At 43.7% G+C, this 25462-nt stretch overlaps 1 protein-coding gene across 1 annotated transcript; it reads right to left on the bottom strand.

Moving 5' to 3' along the window:
* Positions 1-4139: 4139 nt before the first annotated feature.
* Positions 4140-17982, bottom strand: LOC133457480 (Krueppel-like factor 15). The gene is made up of 3 exons (XM_061736803.1): positions 17749-17982; positions 12984-14545; positions 4140-5246 (listed from the first exon to the last, which is right to left on the bottom strand). The coding sequence occupies exons 2-3, from the start codon at positions 14468-14470 to the stop codon at positions 5069-5071; spliced, it is 1665 nt and encodes a 554-aa protein (XP_061592787.1). The 5' UTR covers positions 14471-14545; positions 17749-17982; the 3' UTR covers positions 4140-5068.
* Between the last annotated feature and the right edge of the window lie 7480 nt (positions 17983-25462).

Below are 25462 nucleotides of genomic sequence, written 5' to 3'. Positions count from 1 at the left end.
AAAAAATTCACAACGGAAGTGATATACCGGGGACTATTTTTGCTGATGCACCGCTGTTTTTTACGTGAGAGGAGAAGAAGAAGACGAAGAGGACGTAAGTGAAAAGGAAGAAATAAGAATAGCGAGGAATAAGAAGAACAGCCAACGAGGAAATAAGTGAAAAGGTTAGTGTTCAACGTCGCTATGTGTAATTTTTAATGTGCAACGCCGGTGCATCGGCAAAAATAGTCCCCGGTAATTCACTTCCGTTGTGGCTTTTTTATTTGCGTTGTTTTTTTATTTTATTTGCAGCAGGGTTTCTTTATATTTGGAGCGTTTCTTTTATTTGCAGAGGCGTTTCTTTTTGTTTGCAGCATTTATTTTATTTGCTAAGCGTTTATTTTATTTGCAGCGTTAGTTTTATTTTCAGCAATGGCGGGTCTCGGCCACCGTATCTTCAAACTAAATTGTCACTATCCTCGCTCTATCACTCTGGCCCAGCCCACAAATATACTCCTCCCGAAACAGTGTTAAAAGATGCAACGTCTGCAACACATCTGCATGATCATGCACGAGTGAAAATGACAAGTTTAAAAAAAAAAAGAAAATGTAAATGTTTCACTTGAAGACAATCAATATGTATATAAACTGAACATATGTAAAATAAATAAATGTGCTTGAAATCCCTTTTGTGTTTTCATTTAGGCTCTATAGGAATTACATATATAGGAATGTCCACAGCATTTCAGTGTCAACAAAGGTAGAACTAGCAGTTTCTGATCACCTAGTTGTAGTTTGTAAGTGGTTGACAGGTAGTTATTTTAGATTTCTTGTGAGGGATGATGGACCTTGGTTGGGCGGCGGGAAAATTTCCAGTATTTTAAAATCCAAAACTTGACAGGTATGCTTTATTCACAGCTCAGGAGTTCACTGAAAGTGCTAAATAGAGACAGTTTTCTTCACTTCCTGGGTTAAGTTAGGCCACCACACATCGGCGGTGCAACCGGTGCAGCTGCAGGGGCCAGACGCCATCAGGGGCCCATGAAGGAGGGAGAGAGAAAAGAATCGTTTTTGTGAATGGAATAGTCCAATCACCTTAATAGGCTACCTTTTTTTTTAAGCTCTACATTTTAATTATTATGATGTCTCCGTTGTGTGTATGTGGGGTTTGTATGAGGGGTGGGGGGGGGGGGGTTAAAAAACGTTCTTTTGTCTCTTCATACGGTGGCCGAGACCCACCATTGCTGAAAATAAAAGAAACGCTGCAAATAAAAAGAAACGCCGCTGCAAATAAAAAAAAATGACGCAAATAAAAAAAACCACAACGGAAGTGAATTACTGGGGACTATTTTTGCTGATGCACCGGTGTACATGGCCTAACACATTAAAAATGACACGTAGCGACGTTGAACACTAACCTTTTCACTTATTTTCTCGTTCGTTGTTCTTCTTATTCCTCGCTCTTCTTATTTCTTCCTTTTCACTTACGTCATCCTCGTCTTCTTCTTCTCCTCTCACGTAAAAAACACCGGTGCATCAGCAAAAATAGTCCCCGGTAATTCATTTCCGTTGTGACTTTTTTATTTGCGTAGTTTTTTTAAAAATTTGCAGCGGTGTTTCTTTATATTTGCAGCGTTTCTTTTATTTTCAGCAATGGCGGGTCTCGGCCACCGTAGGTTTGGGCCCTGTTTTAACTTTTTAAATTGTACAATTTCTAAACATGTAAAGCACTTTGCGCTACATTTATGTATGAAAAGTGTTTTATACATAAAGTTTGCTTGATTTATTGACCTGTCAGTCATGTTAAATGCATGATGACGCAAGAAAAAAAAGTAAACAAAAGAAAATAGACGACAAAAATAGCGTAGCATCATGTTCAGCGAGCCCAAATAAAAAAGCGGCGCACAAAGGAGAAAAGAAAAAAAGAGACAGGATGATGTTAAAGCAAAAATGGCTAAATTAAATCAGTTTTTACTGCAACCGAGGAAAAAGCTAGCGAGGGGGTGGGAGGGTGACCTACATGTAATAGCTATATAATGGCGGTGTGTACTTTTTCTTTAGGAGGGGGCACAAAGGAAATATTTGCACCGGAGCCATGATGTGACTGAATCACATATTTTCATACTAAAGTAGCCCCCAAGAAAAGCGCCGTTGCTGTCACCTCAACACACTTTCAGCTTTCAGGCTCATGATGTTAATAATTAAAACACAATCCCTTGAATTTCCCCAGAATCTGACTTCTTTCTGACGTCTTCATCCTCCATCTGTAAACTTCAGCCTGGCGATGATGGAGACCGACAGTCGAGGCACGAGACGGTACTTTAACTTTAGGTTTTTATTGTAAATATGTTTTACATAGTAGAACAAAGCAAAAATACAAGATTTTTTAGCAACTCGTTTAGTTTGTGCAGAACACATTTCTTAAATAACTCACATGTCTCATGTTGCATTACGTCACCGTTCTGCACCGGTCACAGTCAACACACCGATGACACACGATCCATGGATGCATCATGAAACATTTCATGAAACTATTTAGTAATGTGTCCTGTAAACAGCTGACAAAAAAACAAAACAAATACGTTTTCCATATCTTACATTATGTATGCGAATCATTGTGTTATGTACACTTTCTTTACATTTTCAGAAATTGTTCACAATCACGGAAATCACAAAAAGGATGTTTCATGTCTCCTTTTCTGATGCATGTACAGTATTTACATACATTCATGGGATCACGCGTGACACCCGTTCAGAGAAGCGTCCTCTGCTCGCATCGAAGGAATGCCTAAAAGAGTAAGTACACTTCCTCCACACAGCATCGCGGGGGTGCACCCAGCCCTCCACATGGTTCTCAATCATCCAGGAAATCTTTCTAAAAACAACAGAATTCTGATTCTCAACTATTATTATTTTTTAAAATCTTTAATAACTATTTTAATACTGACTGTTAGCTACTCTCTTGACGTTGTGGCACGGGACGTCAACATCTGCCACGTCTTCCACGACTCGTTTGGTTTCATTTGGACCGATCTGCACCGATCAGGTACGTGTGATACGGTTAAAAAAAGCAAAAAAAAAGAGAAGCTTAAATGTCACTGCTCCCTTAGAGTACGAGACAAAAGACAGATGTCATGTGCTCACGACCAAGGACAGATAACGGTGTTCCTTGGATGCTTTTTCAAATCCCTGTTAACCATTAACAAGCATGCAGCGACGAGTGATGAATGAGTTGATGTGCGGCCTCAGCGCACCCAGAAAACACTTAAAAAACTAAAATGACGGGTGAAAATAGTCATTATTTGAGCTGCTTGATGTCTCTGTGAGTCAGGTCCAAAATCTTTCACTGCGTTCAGCTTCTAAAAGAGGGAACAGCACCTTTAATATCTTAAACTACGAGCAGTTTTACTCTGAGAGCCTTCGTCCGTCCGCTACGACCAGAAAACTTCTGTTAATGTTAGAGAACGTTAGTGCATTTATTTTACTAAATCATTTTACTTTTTTATTATTTTTATCTTTCAGCTCAGTTCAGCCCCAAAAAGGGCTGTTAGGAGGAAAAACATTTTTTTTTTTTTTTAAGTTAGAGCCAACCAACAAGGGGAACTTTGACCGGGCCAGAACCTTTGGTTAACTTTGCCAACTTTTTGCTAAAAATTTGATGACTGCATCAGTTATGCAGTTAGAATTAGTGCTTTTATGTAATTTTTTTACTTTATTTAAATTCAGCTCAGTTTCAACAAGGGCCTATAAGGAGGGAGCGGAAGAAAACAATAATTTTTGATATTTAAAATCTTTCATTTGATAACTTTTTTTCAGGAGACAGGTGAAAGTTGGAAATGATTAAAAGCTTTGGCTCATATTCACTTCTTCTGGCTAACGTTTGGTGCCCGCGTCAGCTGTGCAGCATTAGTGCATTTATCTGAGGAAGCAGGGGGTGATTTTAACGTTTTTAGCTCAGCTCAGACTCAACAAGAGGAAATACTTCAACTTATATTTAATAGTCCATCCTTTCATTTGATAAATTAGAAAAACATTAACTATTGAACTAATTAAAGCCTCTAGTTGCACTGCGACCTTGTACTATTCAACAGCAGAGACAATAAGTAAATGAAGTTACATGAAGCGTTGCGGCATTACATAACAGAAGAGTTTCGGACACAGTTTTCAACCTCAGCTTGTTTCCTGGATCGTGATTGGCTGCAGCCAAAATAGCCAATAAATAAGGTATTTTATCTAAAAAAAGAAAGTTTCTCTTCCTTAGGTGAGTCAAATAATGAGTAAGACCACAGTGCAACGACATAAAATACCAGATATTTCATGTGTGCCAGTGCAAATTACACAGGGGGGGCAGTGAATCAACACTCGTGTCTGCAGGATATTATTTTTTCCACTAATGAGACTCAAAAGGCGACAAAATGACTTTTTCAAAGTCCAAAGGAATGTTGGTGTATTCATCACTCCGCTGTGTCTCCAGAACGACTCGGACCAAGAACCCAACAGTCCCCGCTGCTTCCCAACGGCCGCTAAACATCTTTACTTGCATCCCTTTTTAAAACATTTGGCTCCAGAAAAGTAAAAAAAAAGAAAAAAGAAAAGGGGGAAGGGTTAAAAAGAGTAGCAGACCCTCCCCGGTGATATAAAAGAGTTTGATATAAAGCTCCAGTTGCAGAAAAACCGCACATCAAAGTGTAAAAATACTCGGAAGAGCAAGATCTTTTCTTCAAAATAGATCATTTACATTTACAAGATTTGAGAATAAAGTCGTAATGTACAAGAAGCTTATTCCACCCGTGAGATTGCTGTGTCAAGTAACAGTTTCCTGTTTTTAGTTTACAGTTTGTTTGTTTGCTTTTTTTCCTCGTCACCCAATAAATTATCACAGTACCTTACATGCGCATGTCACGCGGACATACCTGGACATAAACACACACACAAGCAAAAAGAGCCCTGCACAGTTTCCTTTTAAGGGTGTTTGGACACTTATCACCCCAACCCCCCCCCACCTCTCGTTTTCGTCTCTCTCTCTCTCTCTCTCTCACACACACACACACACACACACACCCCTCCCCCTCTCCCTGGCCGAGCGGGGTCAGAGGGGTCCGTTTGCAGAGCGTCCTGTCCTGCTGCTTCGTGGAAAGCGGTGGACTTTGAGGTGTTTCGACAGGTGATCGCTGCGGGCGAACTTCTTTTCGCAGACGATGCACTGGTATGGCTTCACTCCGGAGTGGGAGCGCCGGTGCCGGGACAGCTCGTCGGATCGGGAGAACCTGCCCGAAAAAAAAAAAAAGGAAAGTGGTTAACGACACCCGTAAAAAAATGACAAAACCAACATTTTCTCTAATCGCGAAACACGGCTCATAAATGTAACTTTTATAAGCCAATAAAAGTCTGAACATGAATGAAGCGCTTCCTATATAAAACGACCACGACTACAGCTGACCAGTGAGATAAAAGCCACGTTAAAAAGCTTTATTTCAGTAATCTGATCCGTTCTGCGACATCTCTGAAGTTAAAGAGCTGCTGCCACATTTAGCCCAACACATGAGCGCTGTAAATCCCGGCCGGGTCTATTCCTGGCCCCGATCCGCTGTGGTCTCCACGGGTTCCAGCCCCGCTATGGCAGCGGTGAAGGGTTAAGCAGATGACAGCGACGAAGTTAAGATCAAATTAATCTCTACTAGCGGTTGATTTCACGGTGGCGGTAGTCGTGGAGGTGATAATCACAGATTTAGAAGACACCACGTCGCTCTTTATCTCCGACTGCTTCCAGACAAGGATCTCACGACGGGTCCATTCATCACTTTAATGGCCCGGTTAAGAAGATAACTGGAAGAGCTTATTAAAGTCAGGCTGTTGAATCTGCAGAAGTTAGAGACTCTAAACAAACGCTGGAGACTGCTGTGGTTGGTACCGGGACCTCTCTCACCTCCAGTCCTTTATAACCCCAATAATAACAGTAATCAGTCACCGCTGAAGCAGAGGTCAGTCTGCAGGGATGCTCCTGCGAGGCCGTCTGGATGACAAACCCCAGTTTACAATTAGATCCTTTTGTGGTTTTGTTTGTGGGTTTTTTTTGCCTTATTTAAAAAAAATGTGGTCATTTGGTTCTCAGACGTGTTAAAGTGACATCAACGTCAGGTAGAAATGGTAAGTAACACTGAACGTTAACGAAGCACGTAAATGTATTATTCATGTAAAGAACTTGTCAGCATCTATCCTGCAAAACAGGGAAAAACTAAATCCTGAAGTCGTTTTAATCGATTTTTAGCAGCTCAGAGAAAATAAACCCCCCATTCACACAGTCAGTTTAGTCCGCCACCGTTTTACCATTATTACGCACCACTGTAGCACCTCGGGAGGATGTTAAAGGGCGCAACAGCAGCGAAATAAGTGCTGTGTGACTTCCCACATACTCCTTTTCCACTAAACCTGTTCCAGGGCTGGTTCTGGGTCAGTGCTGGTGCTGGTCAACTTGCGAACCAGCTGAGAACCAATTTGTTTTTCCATAAGTCGGGGGCTATGGGGAGCCACGTCATTACGTCACCGTAAACGTCAGTTATGTCTCTGCATTTGCGTGAAGAGTTGAAGCAACAGTTATGTCTCTGCGTTTGCGTGAAGAGTTGAAGCAACAATAACGTATTTGCTCTAATACAGACTTGGTCCATGTAGCACCTCCGTGGTCCATATCGCTAAAAGATGCATCCAGATTAATTCTTATTTGAAAATGTCTCCGTCTCCCAGTCTTGCTATTGCTTGCTCTAGCCCAGCAAAGAGTTGGTGCTACGTTGGAACCGGGTTTTCTGGCCCGGAGCCAGTTCTTTGTCCGTGGAAACAGAAACTCAGTACTGGCCCAGAACCAGCCCTGGAACCGGTTTGGTGGAAAAGGGGCGAAAGAGGACTGAGATCACCGACGGAGGGATGTGAAAGACCAAGAAAGAAAAGACAGTGAAGGGTGCAGTTTGGTGACTGTGTGATGTTTTATGTGTAACATGTTGGGGGTAACTGTGGAGCTGCTTTAAGGCCGGGATACACCAACCTAACAGCCGACCGTCGGCAGAAAAGCAATGCGGCTGAAAGTCAGCTCTCGTCTCACCGAGTTGGTCAAAATAAAACCCTCGAACACCAACCGACACCGACTGGAGCATACGTTCTGCGCATATGCAAGGTCGTAATACGTCTCCATAACTGCAGGGGGCGCTAATCTGTGATGTCACTCAGAAAGAAAAGGAAAGAACAACCGTAAATGACGGATTGAAAATAAGATGCTAATAATGAAAATATAATATAACCAATCAGATTGGTCATAACGGCTGATGGATAGTGGCCAATTCTACATGTTTCTACAGGCCTCAGGGAGCGTTCCAGTTGAAACCTCCAACTAGGAACTGGGAAAAGGAATTCCAAGCACAATTACATGTTATTACTTTCAAAGATGTCGACTGTTCCCATCATAGACTACATCTGGGAGTCATCAATCTGAAGTGAACAGACAGATTTAAGTTCCACATTCGACTTTTATCTGTTTGACTTTGTTCATTAGCTCGCTGCTAAGTCTGTGCCGTGGTTTTATCAGCTGCTTCAGACGAGGTCATCGAGAGGTAACGATGGACCAAAACATTTAAGATTCGCGATGCTAAATAAAAATGATGAACTGAAGGGGGCTGGCTTGGATCCAGTGGCCACATCTCAATTGTGACCGGGTTTCGTGTAGCTTTAAATCTGCAAAGCAATGTCTACTACCGAAGGGTGGCGGGGACAGTAGTGGGTATGAGTTGGTCGCCCTCCAACTGGAAGGTCGCCGGATCAATCTCCAGCCCCTTCATGTGCCAAAATGTCGCTGGGCAGGACACCAAACACAACACCGTGCCCCCCTGCTCTGGGCGCTCCGGTCAAAAGCAATACGCAGGACACGCTGTGACGACCGGGAAGACAGGAGCAGGACCAAAATTATCCTCTCTCCTAAGATAAAAAATAATTTGACAAGGCTCACGACTCTTTTAGCCCTACATGACTTTACATGCCCATGTTAATGCTCGTGGATGCTGCTCATGCCGCCTGGAGCTCCGCCGGATCGGCTGCAAGCCGGTGCACGACAGAAACCACGTCCAGCTCCTCTCCTGACTGAAACTGGGCCCCGAGCCCAACGACAACATGTTATAGAACCCAAACCAGTAGAAACACTGATATCTTCTTTATCTTTAGGTTTTTCATGCACCGATTCCCTTGTAATCCAACCATGTGTGTCTTTTCACCTCTCTACACCTTTCTGCTCTCCCATAATCCCCCAGTTTGGAGGTTTTTTAGTCTTAGTTTTCTCCAGGCGACTTAGTGTGGCCTCCGCCTTAGTGTAGGTGCTGTGGGAAACATATATGCAGGTCTTGTTCTGGCTTGTCCCAAACTGCTGCGAAGGTGCGGCAGTCAGATCTTAAAGTACACAGTCATGTACACAATCTGAGAATGTACTGTACATCGAATGTCTTCTCAAAGTGGTATTTGTTAATCGAGTCGCTGGCTTGGTGGTTAAAAACTATTTCTGAAGCTATTGTGGTTGTGTGAATTTAATATCCAGTCCCTCTTTTGCTTTTGTCTTTCTTTTGACTTCTAACAATCAACATCTAATGCAAAATAATAAAAACCCTGACAGCTCTGTCACCACCCCACATTCTGTTGTCGTAATGTTGAATAAATCAGCCCACAAAGACAACAAACCACAGCCCCGATGACAGATGTTGAGTACACACACGCCGCAGTGTTTTAACATCAAACTTCAGTTCGCAGCTCAACCCTCCCGTCTCCGTCACGCAGGTCTGATTCCCTAAAACCTCCATCGCTTGTGTTTCCCGCTGCAGGTTTTGGATTTGAGTGTCCAGATTTGTAAAAGTGCATGACTACTTACTGCTGTGTATCGAGACGAAGCAAGGGCGAAACAAGAAACACAACTTTAGGTTGCAAGCTGGAGTCCAGCCAATGGAATACCAGCCCAACGCCAAGGATCTATTCTTAGGTCAACGGAGGGTTGGGGGGGCGAAAGGTGCCTAACTCGAGAGCTCATGGCTATTTCCTGCCCTGGGGGAGAGGGGTAACATGGGGGGCAGCTTTAATATACAGTCGATCGCTGCTGTCACAAGAGGACGATAATCTAAACCATCCCAGTAGTCCTTTTTACCTCGTAGCGCGAGTAAAATAACCCAAAAGAGGTCATATTGATTATGTTTATTACCTGTATAGTGCGTTTCAAACTACAGTCGTTCTAATCTCATTCCTGGCATCAAAAATATTGGCATTATGTCAACGGAACGGTGTTATTTTTATGCTGAGGAGCTCATTACGTAAGTCTGCGGTTACACAAAAAGCCTCATTAAGGATTTAATGAGAAAACCGTATCGCTAGAAACGGAGGAACCGCAGAAGCAAACTTCTCACGGACGAGAGAAACCCCCCCCAAAGAAAGCAAGAAGGCCACAATAATAAGAAACACCGTTGTTTTTTTTATGATCTAAAACGATATATCTATCGCAGGGCCGCCGCAAGGGGTGTGCGAACCGGCCCGTTTTTTTTTTTTTTTTTTTTTTTTTTTTAATTTTTTTTTTTTTTTTCGTTTTTTCCCTTATAAATATCGACAGTCACGTTCCATTACAGACCTAAATGTGTACTAGTCTGTGCATATCAATAAATATATGTGCAATGATGCGCGTGTCTGTTGTTCAATACAACTAGACCAAGCGCAGACACAAGGTGCTCTGATCCAGACGGTGGAGTTGGAACAAACTGTCACACAATGTCGAGAGAACTAGACAGAATCAGGACATTTTCATCAGGGGATGAAAAAATTAAAAAAAATAAAGAAAAATGGAAGAGTTTAATGCCTTTCTGAAAGGCTTGTTTGATACATTTGTTACAAAAATCACAGACCGGGTCTCAAGCAGCCACGGGGCCTCGCGTCGAGGCAAGCCAAATGATGATGAGGCAGGGGAAGGTATCCAGTACTTTGCTAATTGGAGAGTTAAAATTGCGCATATAGACACCCGATCCGACCCGAAAAACCCCAAAAAATTTGCGCGCTCGCTACGCTCAGGCGTGAGGGCCCCCCCCAACCATTTCGCACAGGGCCTCGCAAATCTCCCAGGCGGCTCTGATCTATCGGGACCAGGAGGAGAAAAACTGTCTCCGAACTTCTCCATTTGAGATTTTGTGCAGTTTTAAGGACATGAGGACAGTTATTCAGACTATTTAATGAAGATTTATTACTACGATAGCATGCACACACACACACATACATCAAACAGGATCTGCTGAGTGAATGAATCATACCCCGAGATGTTCTAAGTGTAACGGCACTCTTAGACACATGGAGCATTAATCAACCACTAACTGTTGACATTTATTCATTTCCTCAGAAAAGCCTTGTCTAAAAATGGACCTTTCATCATCACTGCTGCTTGTTCTACGGCTTGTTTCCGTTGGGGAGGCGAAATTTGAGCAACAGTCATGAAGATGTTTATCTGAGGTCTGTATCCATGGCGTCAGCCAGAATGGCAACTAACGCAGCGCTGCTACCTGCCAAAGGTGAGATTTGTTCATCCTGGACCCGTCAAAGACTGAAAAAAGTTGTCTTATTCGGCTGAATCCTGTTAAATTCAGCCAGTTTGGTCATGAAATGGCCCGTTTTGGTTAAAAAAAACTCAGTCGTGCAGCAGCCAAAACACACACACGCTTTATACAAAAAATTTAAAATAGAAATAACCAATAAATAGTTAAATAATAAAAAGAGCAATATAAAAAGTAGAAAAAGAGTATGTACAAGAGAGAGAGAAAAAAAAAAAAGTAGCCACTGAGTAGCCACTGCCACAATTCTCTCCAAATTGAGCTGCAGTAACTCTAAAATCCGCCCAAGTTTAGACTCAAAGTGATCCGTTTAGTGACAAAGTTCATCTATCGCATCTTAGAGAAGAAAAAAACAAACAGTTAAAGTTGTCTTAAATTATCTCACGCCGCTAAACTGGTGATATAAGCCGGTTAAAGTTTGGCCGGAGCAGTAAAGTTGTAACTGTAATCAAGTTAAACAAAATCTCGGGATGTGGAGGATTTTAATCGGATGCGGGTGCAGTGAAAGTTTTATCACACAAACACACAAACAATGTGTGGTCATGTGTGTGTTTGCCCCCCCTCCACACACCTAATTAAAGCCTCCAAATTAAATCCTTATCTTGATTTAAGCTCCGTTATAGTGCTTGCCCTAACTTAACCCTGTTTTTTATTCCCTCTCCCTCTCCGTCACACACACGCTTGAGCAATAACTGCAAGCATAGAGGTGAAATTCGTTGGCCAACAGGTCAAAAGATGGCATTTGTACTTTGGATGGAAGAGATCAAAACAAGATGTTGTTACACAGAGGCCGTATTTAAAAGAGGGGTAACTTTAAAGGCGGATCCGTACTCAATAAAGTGGACTTTGAAGACGCTTCTTGCATCAACGTCATCCGTTAAAAACACCTTTACACCTGATTCTGCAGCGATGCCGTGCGTTACAGAGTCGTTACGGAGAGCGAGCCAACAGGTGGAATAACTAACGGGGGGCCGAAGTCCACCCACTTCAAAGGGCGCCCTATCTAATCTGTATTTTGAACATGGTTCAAAACACGCAGATAGCAGCGCCGAGCCGCCTTGTACACAAGAACAAACTGTAACCACGCCGAGCGGTCCAGAGTGTTCCCTCCTCGCACGCTGGACTTCCTAATGCGTGTCTGCGTATAGTAAACACACTACTGTGACCCCATAAAACTGTTGTTTCTCATTGTAAAAGAACATCTTTGACCCCTTTAAACCACCGCAGTGACTTCAGAGGACTCGCTATGGAGAGAAAATCAACTCAAAACATTATCTTGTTTGTGCGTATTGTTAGATTTGTGAGTAACTTGCTCAAAATTACGAACAAAACGATAATTACGAATTCACACACAAATCGTTGAATCACACAAAGCTATAGATACGCACAAATGGTTTTGAGACTCTTTTCACGCCTCCAAGAAGCCTCACAAATTCGTGCATGGTGCATTTAAGTACTTGTGGAAAAAGCTGGGTCATCTGAGTTTTCCTCTGAGTCAAGCGTTATTTCCCTGATAGTTACCTACCCTAAGTAGGTAAACCTATTTAAGACCACCTTAGACCACCGTGATGCCCCACCATTACTGTCTTCCTGCCTCCTGATTTGACCGTCAGTCAAAAGTCCACCACCTAACTACTGGTGGAAAGCTGGGTCATATGAGTTTTCATCTGAGTCCAGCGTTATTTCCCTCGATACTTAGTTACCTCTGTGTAAGAAAGAATATCTCAGCACCCCGTGGTTATAACACCTTTACTTTGTAATATTCTATAATTCCTTATATGGACAGATGTGCATTTATGAGCCCTGTGCATTTATGAGCCCCACAAATGTAATTAGATGTTAAAGCAACGACCACTAGGTGGTGGACTTTTGACTGACGGTCAAATCGGGAGGCAGGAAGACGGTGATGGCAGCATCACAGTGAACTGAAGTATGTTTAGGGTAGGTTACCAAGTATCGAGGGAAATAACACTTAACTCAGATGAAAACTCAGATGACCCAGCTTTTCACCAGTCCTTAAATGCACCATGTACGGACGAATCTGTGAGGCTTCTTGGAGGCGTAAAAGAGTCTCAAAACCATTTGTGCGTATTTAACGATTTGTGTGTGTGGGAGGCTTTTTGAATACGTAATTATCGTTTTTTCTGTAACTTTGAGCAAGTTACACACGCAACATTTCGAATAATACGCACAAATCAAGTAGTACGCTCGGATAATACGCACACAAATGATTTGAGTCGATTTTCTCTCCATAACTCGTAGCCACTCCTCTGAAAAGTATAAAAAAATCTACAAAGATGTTTTCAGAGAAGTGTTAAAACAAGATTCGGAGGATGTGCTCTGTCACCTTTCGGTTAATGAATAATTATCTTTAACGTGAGGGCGGTCGGTTCTGCTCACCTCCATCCACAGCCGGGCCACGTGCAGGCGAAGGGCTTCTCCCCCGTGTGCCTCCTCAGGTGAGCTTTAAGGTGGCTGCTCTTGGTGTACATCTTATTGCAGCCGGGAAAGGAACACTTGTGCATCTTGATGAGGTCTGCTACCGCGCTTTTCTGGTACCGCTGGCCCCCGGCCAGGACGCCTGCAGCCGAGCCTCCACCCAGAGCCCCGTCCCCGAGCCCGGTGGGCTTAGCCGCGATGGGAACCGGAGCGATCCGGACGAACTTGGATGGAGAGATGGTTCCGCCTTTGCCTGAGTTGCCAGCTGCCGGGGAAAGCAGCTGAGGCACCAAAGCGAAGGTCTGGCCTTGGATGGTGACCAGGAGCTGGGCGATTTTGATGTCGGATGGGCTTTGGGTCGCCTGGGAATGGGCTTTCGGGGGTTGACTGGTGGCCACATCGGATATGGCGTTGGGGTTCGGCTCTTGTTTGATGTGTAAAGGCTGGATTTGTAGGATAACAGGCGCCGTGGACGCGGCATCGTCCGACGACTCTGTGGACGATCCACAGTCCTCCTTTTTGATCCCATCAACACAACTGCTGGAGGAAGCAGTGGAACCAGCATCCACAGGTATGTCTGATGCATTCGGCATCGAACGTTTGGTCTCTAGAAAGGAGGAAAGCGGAGAACGAGCCACAGGCACAGTCTGATCCGAGTTCTGCGATGCCGTTTCAAGCAATGTCCTTGAACCCTCCGCATCGGCATCGTCGCACATCGACGCCTCGGGCGACATCGCCTCATCGCTCCCGTCTTCCTCCCTCTCCATCGCCACGACCATGTTCTCCTCCAAGAACTCCTCAATCTCCTCCAGGGTGGGCTGGAAGAGGAGCGCCTCGGGGTCCTGCAGCTCGTCCAGGAAAACCGGAAACTCAAAACCGTCCTCCTTGGCTTGTTGCGGTTGGGGGTTCGGCCGCTGCTCCCTCCTGGATTCCCACCCTAGGCCCATCGGCAAGAAGGGGGCAGTGGGAGACGAGGAGGTGGAGGAGCCCGGGGAGGAGGAGCAAACCGAGGACGACGGAGGGAACGAGATGGCCCCGCTGGCTCCATGGGAGCTCGACGAGTTGGTGAGGGATGCGTGCGAGAACAAGAGGTCCAACAGGCTCTCCTGGCTCTCGCCCGACGACGTGCTGAAGCACTCGCTGCTCCTGCCGCTCCGGCTTTCGTAGGTGGACGAGATCCACGGCGCCGCGGACGACGACTCGGGGCTGGAGCAGAGGGAGGAGCGAGCGCTGGAGGAGTCGCTGAGGTCGTCCTCGGAGAGGCACGGCGGCGAGGCCAACGTCACCCCCTGGTACGGGTGGTGCTGGTAGGTGCACGCATCGGTTACCATGACGCCTGGCGAGACGCCGCCGCCGTCGGCCTGGCGACGGGCGCAGCTGTAGTCGGACCCCGGGGAGCCGGCGTAGTACAGGAAGGTCTCCTCACCAAGCGGCAGGTGATCCACCATTCCTGTGCGGATGGATGGCAGCTCGCCCTGCTTCCCTCTCGAGATCAAGCCGTTGACGGAAACTTCTGTTTATTCCTGTAAGAGAAATACGTTTAAGATTGACAACAGAAACACTCAAAATTGCATTTTCCTTTTTCAGAACTTAGGAACATTTCACACGGTCACATCCAGCTCTCTTTTGCAGCTTTTTGGTCGGACGGTTCAACTATAGACGAAGTCTCCAGTTGCTTTAATCGATGTTTTCCAAGACTTGGACCTTAGATCTTTACTTTCTTGAGCCTCACCTCAAGCAATACTTTCTTTTAACCCTGGAAACGTCAACCTCAGCCTCAACGATGATAACTAATGTACCTCTGTGAACTGGCACTACTATTTTTGATGTATATAAGGGCTGTAAAGTGATTGCGAAATTGGCACAAAAGACGACTGAGGTGGGAAAGGTACTTTGGGTGGTTTTTGCCGATTGTTGGCGTTGGAGACCGTGAGATTGAGGCAACACTTTCTGAAGGTAATAAGTGTGTACCCCTGCTCTCCAGCAGATCCCTGTGACCCTAATTGGGAATAAGATGACATAAATAAAGGATACATGAATATTAAAACAAATTAAGGATGGGGAACGCCATGGTTTAAAGAATTTGACTTGAATTTCTGCAGGATCCGTATAAAATCCAACACAGGACCAGGCTTGAATATGGTGGACAGTAGGGCTGTGCGATTAATCGATTTTAAATCTAAATCGGATTTATTAATCAAGACGATGTTAAAAAAGGAAAATCGGAAAATCGATTTTCCTTTTTTGCAGCTGGCTGCATTACAGACAGAGCTCGTCTAGTCATCTTTGTTTGGTCAAGAAAATTGTAAATGTTGTCACTTTACTAAACTCAAGGAGGATTTACAGTATCTTTCAATTGCACTTCATTCCCAATAGGGAAATTTGTTTGCTATTTTTCTTTAAAAATAAAGATAAAATATTTGAAACAATTTATTCCATTGTCTTTTGTAGTTTTACCCAAAAAATCGAAATCGAAAATCGGGTTTTCAGAGAAAAAAAAAAATCTGGATTTTATTTTTGTCCAAAATCGCACAGCCCTAGTGGACGGACTTGGTGGATGTCAAAAACTTTTATGTTTTTGACATCCACCAAGTCTGTGGTCAGTCTGAAGTAAACAGTAACGTTAATGTTTCACACGCCGGTGCCTCAAGCACCAATAATGACAGACTACGGCTACTCAGTGACTTAGAATTCAAATGTTTGGTCTCAATGGACAACTAATGGCACTTCAAAAAGGAAAGTCGGGCATGTGAGAGGGAAGAGGAATTTGAAAGGTCCCTCCGTGTGAGAGTGTATGTGTGTGAACGTGTGTGTGTGTAAAAGTGTGTGTGTGTGTGTGTGTAAAAGTGTGTGTGTGTGTGTGTGTGTGTGTGTGTGTGTGAAAGTGTGTGTGGACGGTGCAGCTGCTGGTTAAGACTTCAAGCTGACCATGTGGAATCAGGAGTTCCCATTTCTCACCACTGCTAAGATTAAAGCCACATGGTCATTTAACTGAGTATTTCTACCCCCCTCGTCTTTCTCGTGGCCCTTAATTCATCTTTAACCTGAACAACAACCACAATGCCACAGTTATGTGTCCTGAGATTAGAATAAAATCTGAACGACTTCATGAAAAGAGAGAAGGATTTAGCCTCTATTTTTACATATCCAACAGGTCACAAACAATACATCTCATCTACATTTACGTGGATTAAAAAATACTCGACAGCATCAGATGGCTTATGACAATTAAACATGAGTGAAATCCCTTTAAAACCTTAAAACTTTGCGCTGAAGCCCAGTGACCGTGCGCCCTCTTCTGTAGACTGTCAGAACAAAGCAGAGCGGAGCGGGGGGACGCTCCAGGTTTCCTACAAGAGACTCCAGGTTTCCTACAAGAGGTTCAGGGGTCCTACAAGAGGCTCCGGGGGTCCTATAAGAGGTTTAGTGGTCCTACAAGAGTTTCCAGGGGTCCTATAAGAGGTTCCAGGGGTCTTACAAGAGTTTCCAGGGGTCCTACAAGAGGTTCTGGGGTCCTACAAGAGGTTCTGGGGTCCTATAAGAGTTTCCAGGGGTCCTACAAGAGGTGTAGTGGTCCTACAAGAGTTTCCAGGGGTCCTACAAGAGGTTTAGTGGTCCTACAAGGGTTTCCAGGGGTCCTACAAGAGGTTCCAGGGGTCTTACAAGAGTTTCCAGGGGTCCTATAAGAGGTTCCAGGGGTCTTACAAGAGTTTCCAGGGGTCCTACAAGAGGTTCTGGGGTCCTACAAGAGGTTCTGGGGTCCTATAAGAGTTTCCAGGGGTCCTACAAGAGGTTTAGTGGTCCTACAAGGGTTTCCAGGGGTCCTACAAGAGGTTCCAGGGGTCTTACAAGAGTTTCCAGGGGTCCTATAAGAGGTTCCAGGGGTCTTACAAGAGTTTCCAGGGGTCCTATAAGAGTTTCCAGGGGTCCTACAAGAGGTGTAGTGGTCCTACAAGAGTTTCCAGGGGTCCTACAAGAGGTTTAGTGGTCCTACAAGGGTTTCCAGGGGTCCTACAAGAGGTTTAGTGGTCCTACAAGAGTTTCCAGGGGTCCTACAAGAGGTTTAGTGGTCCTACAAGAGTTTCCAGGGATCCTACAAGGGTTTCCAGGGGTCCTACAAGAGGTTCATTGGTCCTAAGAGAGCTTCCAGGGGTCTTACAAGGGGTTCCAGGGGTCTTGCAGGAGGTTCCAGGGGTTCTATGAGAGGTTTAGTGGTCCTACAAGAGGTTCCAGGGGTCCTACAAGAGTTTCCAGGGGTCCTACAAGGGTTTCCAGGGGTCCTACAAGAGGTTCCAGGGGTCGTACAAGAAGTTTAGGGTGCTACAAGTTGTTCCAGGGATCCTATGAGAGGTTGCAGGGGTCCTACAAGGGGTTCCAGGTTGTCCCGGTAAAACTATCTCAGACTTCCACCAAAGGTGACAGCGCACGAATTTCCCACCTTCTTTTGTGAATTATTCCAGATTGCCAGATTTTTCAGGGGGGTTGGAGGGGGTTATCCTCTGACATGCATGGGGGGGATCTGCAGCAGCGGCGTGTAGCGGACACCTCACGGATAGGACAGTCGGAGAGGAGCGTGCACGGACTCCCTGGAGCCCCGCGGAGCAGCTCTGACAGCGCGATGCGCTCCTGGAACCTCTGCCGGAATCCGTGGCACGTTCAATGCACTTCATAATGGGAAACGGAGCAAACCGTCGCGGATTAAGACTCGGCTTGTAAAAATACTCACCCCTTAATCGCGATGAAACTAAATCCCGCTGTGTTTTTGCGCTGCGAGCTCCCGTCTGAGAGGAGTGCGTCGGTGCGTAAAAGCGCGCAGTGGCAGTCCAGCTCCAGCGCAACGGGCTTTGCAAAGGTTTAGGAATCTGTCCCTCTCCCATGCACACATGTAAGCAATCTCTCCTTCCCCCTTCTCTCTCTCTTTCTCTCCTTCTCTCTCTCTCTCTCTCTGGAGTTGTGGTGGATCGCTTAGCCGTCACATGACCGCGGAGCTGCAGTCAAATGAGGGGCTCGGCCTGTGAAGGCTCGCCCGCTCCGCGCGTCCCATTGGCCGGCTGCGAGGAGAGGCCGGGCCCGGGGAGGAGAGGCTGGGCCCGGGGAGGAGAGTCCGGTCCCGGGGAGGAGAGGCCGCCCCGGGGCCCGCCGTCAGCGGCTGGAGGTGTGAAGAGACGAGGCAGGACGAGTTCCCATCATAAATCACCTTCATGCCCTGTTGTAACTTCATAATAAGACTGTTCTTGACGCACGTCACGCAAATTCATACCAAAACACGTCAGGACGGCATGTGAAATGTCAATGTCAGATCTGAAAACATGTCAAATGTTGAAAGTGCATGGGGCATTTGAGATATTCATGAAAAATACTGGCTCATTTTGATTTTAGTGGCAGCAGTTAAAAGTTAACTTAAAAAAAAGATGGGACATGCTTAAAACAAAGGTTTAAGGTAATAAGTGATACCACACATCTGACATCTCATTAGGTTAATCGTCGGCATAAGCAGAGGTGTCAAAAGTATTCACATTCATTACTCAGGTAGAAGTATAGATACTAGAGTTTAAAAACACTCCTGTAGAAGTTGAAGTATTAACTCAAAGTTTTTTCCTCAAGTAAAAGTATAAAAGTACTCGTTTCAAAACTACTTAAAGTATAAAAGTAAAAGTAATGTAAGGGGGAAAAAAGCCATTAAGGACAAAAGCCATTGAAAATGAATGCATCTTAGTATAATGCAAATATATTAAAGAACCATATATGTGTACTATTGAGCATTAACATGTGTTTCAGAGAGCAGGAGATATGATGACTAGTTGCCTATAAGTATTGTAATGGTGCAAAAAGTCAAACTTCAGAGGCATGTTATCATTTATCCTAACCTTTATTGGAATGTACATCCAAGTTTAGTTGCAGGAATCTGAGGGAACGGATGTAAGAACAAAACTGGACAAGAACATCTGAAACAACCACAACCAAATTCACTCTATCCGGACGGAGCAATTTAACTGGATAGTTTTTTTTTAAAAGGCCGAAATGAAATAGAGTAACAAGGCTGTTTTTAAAATGTAAGGAGTAAAAAGTACAGATAATTGCGTGAAAATGTAAGGAGTAAAAGTAAAAAGTCGTCTGAAAAATAATTACTCCAGTGAAGTATAGATAACCAAAATTTTGACTTAATAAAGGTAACAAAGTATTTGTACTTCGTTACTTGACACCTCTGGGCATAAGTGGATATAAAACAGCATCTTAGAGCTAAAGATGAGCAGAAGTTCATCAAGTATCGAGGGAGGGTTGGAATGAGACGTTTATAAAGGAAACACCAAAGACTTGGACACATTTTGTGGTGCCCCGAAATAAAAGAAAGACAAACCCACTATGTGATCACTGAAATAACCCAAAACTGACAAAAGTGATGATAAATAATCATTTACTGAACACTGACTGATGAAACTCAAAAACTTTCACTTGGTATGTTTACATGCGCTACCAGAAAGCCGAATTGTTGCCTTAATTCGACCGATATCGGAGTTTTAAAAGCCGTGTTTACACCTTAGCCAGGCTGTAGTTGAACAGAACTGAAGCCTTTGAGATGAAGCTTTTAGTGCCAGATAATGCTCCTAATCCAAGCTATTCCTGCATGTATACCAGCCCACACTTAGCTGAGCTACTGACCGCCCCGGGACCCCCCACTTCTGGAAGTGACGACACTGCAAAAGCCAGAATATCAACACAGTAGAAGAAGAAGAAGACGAATGACAAAGAAATAACTGGAAGAACGCCGACGGGAAAGTGCGTGTGGTGCCACCTAGCATCGCGGAGTCAAAGGCACCTCACTCAATAATCCATCGTCTTCTCGCGCATGTTTACTCTGATTACTCTGAAACTCCAGTTTAATCCATAGCTAGATTGTTGCCAATAGCTTGATTTAGATGTGCATGTAACTGCAGAGAGAGACCTGTGCACCTGTAGGCGGGTGTTTTGGTCAATTCATGGACAAACCTTGACATGGAGTTCACCTTGAACCTCTGGAGGTTGTTTTGGACCAGGGGTCGGCAACCCAAAATGTTGACAGAGCCATATTGGACCAAAAAGACAAAAAACAAATATGTCTGGAGCCGCAAAAAATGAAAAGTCTTGTATCAGCCTTAGAATGAAGACAACACATGCTGCATGTTTCTATATTAGTTATAACTGGGGGGAGATTTTTTTTTTCATTATGCACTGAGAAAAAAGTTGAAATGTCAAGAAAAGTCGAAATTTTTAGAAAAAAGTCGAAATGTTGAGAAAAAAGTCGAAATTTCGAGAAAAAAGTCGAAATGTTGAGAAAACATTTGAAATTTTGAGAAAAAATTTGAAATGTCGAGATTAAAAAGGAAAGGAAAAAGGAAGAAAAAAAGAAGAAAGGAAAAAAGAGAAAAAGAGAGAAAAAAAAAGGAAAAAAAGAAGAAGAAAAAAAGGAAAAAAGAGGAAAAAAAGAGAAAAAAGGAAAAAGAGAGGGAAAAAAAAGGTCAAACATTTTTGAAAAAGCTCCAGGAGCCACTAGGGCGGCACTAAAGAGCCGCATGTGGCTCTAGAGCCGCGGGTTGCCGACCGCTGTTCTGGACTCTTTGGTTTCCGTTTGTACCATCCATCTCTTCAGTTTGTCTTACGTTGTCCTCTGGTGTCCACGTCCAGGGATGCTGTCTTCAGTCCTGTGAAACCAACAGGCAGAGAGAGACTTTCACCCTTTTAACTCGTCTGACTGACTGGAGATAATGTCAGGGTTTGACACTTCCCCCAGTTTTTGAGTTTCAGTTCTGTCCCTCCTGTTTCCCATCTGCCCTGATTGTCTGCACCTGTGTCTCGTTATCCCCTGTGTATATCTAGTCTTGTCTTTCCCCTGCTCCCTGTCGGTCCGTACTGTTTGTTTTGGTATAGATTTTTGTTAAATAAACCCTGTTTTTGGAACTCCTGCCTCCAGCTCTCCTGCTTTTGGGTCCTCAACTAAACCACACCTTGACAGATTTATTTCATGGACCTTTGTGGCTTTTGGATGGAAGGGTACCAACCAAGACCAAGTACCACCTGTATACATGCCGGTTTTGGAGTAAGCTGCGCTCCCATCCAGGTAACATTCAGGGAAGGCCTTGCATGTTTCAGCAAGACGATGCTAAACCACACACCGCGTCCATTACAAAAAGCATCACTTCATAGTAGAAGAGTCAACTGAAAACAATGTGTACATCATAAAACAAATGTAACGAAGGCAGCCCGGGACCTTTGGGCGTTCGGACAACATTCCTCTCCCCAAAACTCCTCCGGCTGGTTTCAGTTCTCAGGTAGTTTATGGACTGTTGTCAACCGAAGAGGGGACACTACGACAATATTGGGCTAATGAGTAGAGGCCGCCTGGCAGGTTTTGTAATACCACTTTGTCTCACTAGAGTTGAACTCCTTACACCAGGGTCTGGAATATACTGCCACCATGTGGTCAGATGTGTTAATGCTACATAGACTCTCTTTAAAATGGCACATTTCAAGTGTTTTCCATGTTCTGTTGTGAGTTTTAAGAGATTTGTAAATAACTGACGTTTATATTTTCAATGTACAATTATTACCAGTTTTATTTATTTATTTACTAGGAACTGATTTTGTGAACTGCATCGCTATATTTATTTATCTTTAGTATCTTTTTTTTCAGTTATTTTCTCTTCTGTATCAGTCACTAAAGAACTTATATACTTCAGTTAACCCTTGTGCTGTCTTTGGGTCAAAATTACCCAATTCTTCTATCCTTCTTTCCTCCTGCCATGCTCTCTCCTTCCTTCTTACTTTCCTCTTTTCCTCCTTTTTTACCCTCCTTTTTCTTCCTACCTCCCTTTCGTCATTTGTTAATAATTACCTTATTTTCTTTTTCTTCCTTCTTTCCTTATTTTCTCCCTTCCTTCCATCTTTTCTCCCTTCTTTCCTCCCTTACATCTTTTCTCCCTTCCTTACTCCCTTTTTACTTTCTTCCTTCTTTCCTTATTTTCTCCCTTCTTTCTTCCCTTCCATCTTTTCTCCCTTCTTTCCTCCCTTCCATCTTTTCTCCCTTCGTTACTCCCTTTTCTACTTCCTTCCTTCTTTCCTCCTTTCTCCTCCTCCATTCCTTCCATCTTTTCTCCCTTTCCTACTTCCTTCCTTCTTTCCTTCTTTTCTCCTTTCTTCCTTACTTCCTTCCTTCCCTCTTTTCTCCCTTCCTTCATTCCTTCTTTTCTCCCTTCACCCTCCCTTCACCCAAAGACAGCGGAAGGGTTAAATAAGTTAATCAATTGTTTGGACTTGTCCTGTCGCATAGTATTTGAGAAAATGGTACACAGCTTCAAAAATTATTCATTTTTATAATAATACTTTAAAATATTTTTTTATAATAATGTTTATATACAAAATTATTTATATATAACTATTTATTATGATCCTGGGGATAATATGGACATCAGCTACCTAAGAAAACAACCTTTTACGTGTTTCTGACCGAGTGGCAATGTGCCTCGGTTAATGACAGAGTTGTGTAAGTGTGTGTGTGTGTGTGTGTGTGTGTGTGTGTGTGTGTGTGTGTGTGTGTGTGTGTGTGTTTACACACTGTGTAATAACATCAGCAATCACCAATTTGCTTCCACTCCCGCAGACATACAGGCCTGTACAGGACACGGACGCCACCTCTTCTCAGGCTGCAGTCTAATCTGGTTCACCATCATAGGTTTGGTTCTCCGTCAGGGTTCTGGGATAAATGACACACTTTCATTTGGGTCGAACACATCCGGACTGTTTCACCGCACGAGCCGGCGCTCAGCGCAGACAGAGGCGTCGTCTCAGCCACTGAAAGGACGACGAATGTCCCACTGAGGAGGTCCGTTGTGTCCTGGACGTCTTGGGTAAACGTGCACCACTCCCACGGCAGGTTTTCATGCCACTGACGCCTCAACAACCTCTCTCTATGACGTCTGAGCTGTTGATTCCTCCAAGATTGCTCCCACTTTACCGTAACTACCGTAGCACTTCCACTGATACGGCCACTGTTCAACGGTTAATTATTAGGGATGGGTGCACCATATATTTCTGGTACCCGTCCCTCATTAGGTCTGTCCCAGACTGCCGAGAAGCTAAAAAATATGATTTGGAGGTGGTAATTCATGCTATCGTGTCGTCTCGTTTGACAGTGAGTGCACCAGTTTGTTTTCTTGCTTAAACAAGAAGGAACCGTCTTCAGAGGTGGTAGTAACAAGTTACATTTACTCTGTTACATTTACTTGAGTAAGTTTTGGGAAATGTTGTACTTTTAGGAGTAGTTTTGAATCACTATACTTTTTACTTTTACTGGAGTAGATTTGTGAAGAAGAAACTGTTACTCTTTCTCCGCTACATTAGGCTACGTTGAGCTGTTACTTTTCTTTTATCCCTTTTATCCGCGTACGCGTCAATCTCATGACATCACTGGTGATTCTTTGGGAAAAATGTTTGTTTTTGCATGTTTTGTCACATTTACACAGACTCAAACACACACAGAGTTTCTATGAGTTCATGTTTGTTCTAGTTCTGCCTGGTTAAAAAAGAAAAGTACAAAGGCTTGAGATTTTGTACTACTTGTGCTTAATTTATTTTTTTATTATGTTATTTTATTTATTTTATTATTTATTAAAGTACTTGAATTTACATTAAGCTTATTTTAATTGAAGCGATTTTTTTTATTAATTTTAATTTATTTTATTATTTTATTGATTTAATTTGCCTGATGATTATTTTGTACTTATGTCTGTTTGAATGGTTGTGTTAAAAAAATAAATCAGACGTTACTCAACAGTTACTCAGTACTTGAGTAGTTTTTTCACCAAGTACTTTTTTTACTTTTACTCAAGTAATTATTTGGATGACTACTTTTTACTTCTACTTGAGTCATATTATTCTGAAGTAACAGTACTTTTACTTGAGTACAATTTTTGGCTCCTCTACCTACCTCTGACTGTCTCGTCTTCAGCAAGTCCAAAACTCTGCAGTAAGGCTGCTGACCTGCTCTGATAGATGGTTCACATCTCCACTGGCTCCCAGTCCCTTTTAACTTTAAAATCTTGGTGCTGACATTCAGAGCTCAGACCCCCTCCTTCATCCAGGACCTACTACGCCCTCCACTCCGTCTCGGAGGCTGAGGTCATGTGACCAGAGCTCCCCGACGGTCCCTCGTACCTTTAATCTTTAAGACTTGAGGAGATGGCTCCTTCAGACCGTTGCCCGAGGCTCTGGACCGATCTCCCGCCGTCTCCATCCATGCTTTTAAGAGCAAACTTAAAAGCCACCTGCTTCTCCGAGCTTTGAAAACATCACTAGTGAGACGGTTGTTTTATGTACTTTTATCCTAGGAGCTTTTTATCTGTGTCGTCTTATTTTTATTGTATTTTTACTTTTGTTGTATAGTTTTATTCTTTTTGAAGCACCTTGTGCCATTCCTCTTGTTTATGAAAGGTGATATATAAAGAAACTTTACTTACTTACTTCTGAAAATGGTGCCATTTCCTGTAGTTAACTTATGGCGCTTTTCCACCAGCACCTACTCGGCTCTACTCATCTCGGCCTGGTTTCTTTTCAATTCAGCACCTGGAGAAGAAGTAGGAGGTTGGAGTGAAGCTGCTGTGAAGTATTTGATTGAGTGATCTAAAGAAAGAAGACAACAACACTAAATATGTAGAACCTGGAGGAGATGATAGATGTGCTGCTGGGTCTGTGGTTTGTGTTTGATATCAAGTTAAAAAATGAGAGAGAGGGAAGCTTCAAGCGGCGGCACTTTTGAACTTTTTTTAGTTTGTCTCGGCGCTGCTGAAAAGTCAGCTGGAGCCGTGAGCAGCTATGAAGAGACAGAGCTCCTGGTGGATCTGGTCGTTCCTTATCGCCCATCTAGATCCCTTTTTAATTCTCTCCTCAGCACCAGGTTTATGAACATCTGCACCTCAGAGTTGGATCATGAAACAGACTTCTGTGCGTCTATTGCTGGTCGAATAAAATGAACAAGAAGCCGCGGTTAGAGTCGCTCTTTCTCTGATGTCACATCCTGACTCAGACGTCTGACTCCAACCGCCCGACCAATCGGTGGCCTGTAGTGTGATGATGTCACAGCCCGCTCGGCAGAGTAGTTACAGGAAAAAGTATCTACTCGGCACGTTAGTGGGAAAGAACCAAACCGAGCCGGGCTGAGTAGATACTAGTGGCAGGGATGGGCGGTATGGACTAAAAAATGTATCACGATAATTTCTGGCCTTTATCCCGATAACGATAAAAATGACGATTAAAAAAAATACCAATTCAACTCCACCTTTTTAACTATAAATCTATCTCGCTCTCAGATCCACCTTGTTTGATACACAAAAACGTCATCAACGGGAATTTATCTTTCTTTCTTTCTTTCTTTCTTTCTTTCTTTCTTTCTTTCTTTCTTTCTTTCTTTC

Source organism: Cololabis saira, chromosome 12 (assembly GCF_033807715.1).
Source record: "Cololabis saira isolate AMF1-May2022 chromosome 12, fColSai1.1, whole genome shotgun sequence".
In the NCBI taxonomy this organism is placed as follows: domain Eukaryota; kingdom Metazoa; phylum Chordata; class Actinopteri; order Beloniformes; family Belonidae; genus Cololabis; species Cololabis saira.
The sequence above is the reverse complement of the archived record's forward strand: the minus strand, read 5'-3'. Positions and strand labels throughout refer to the sequence as shown.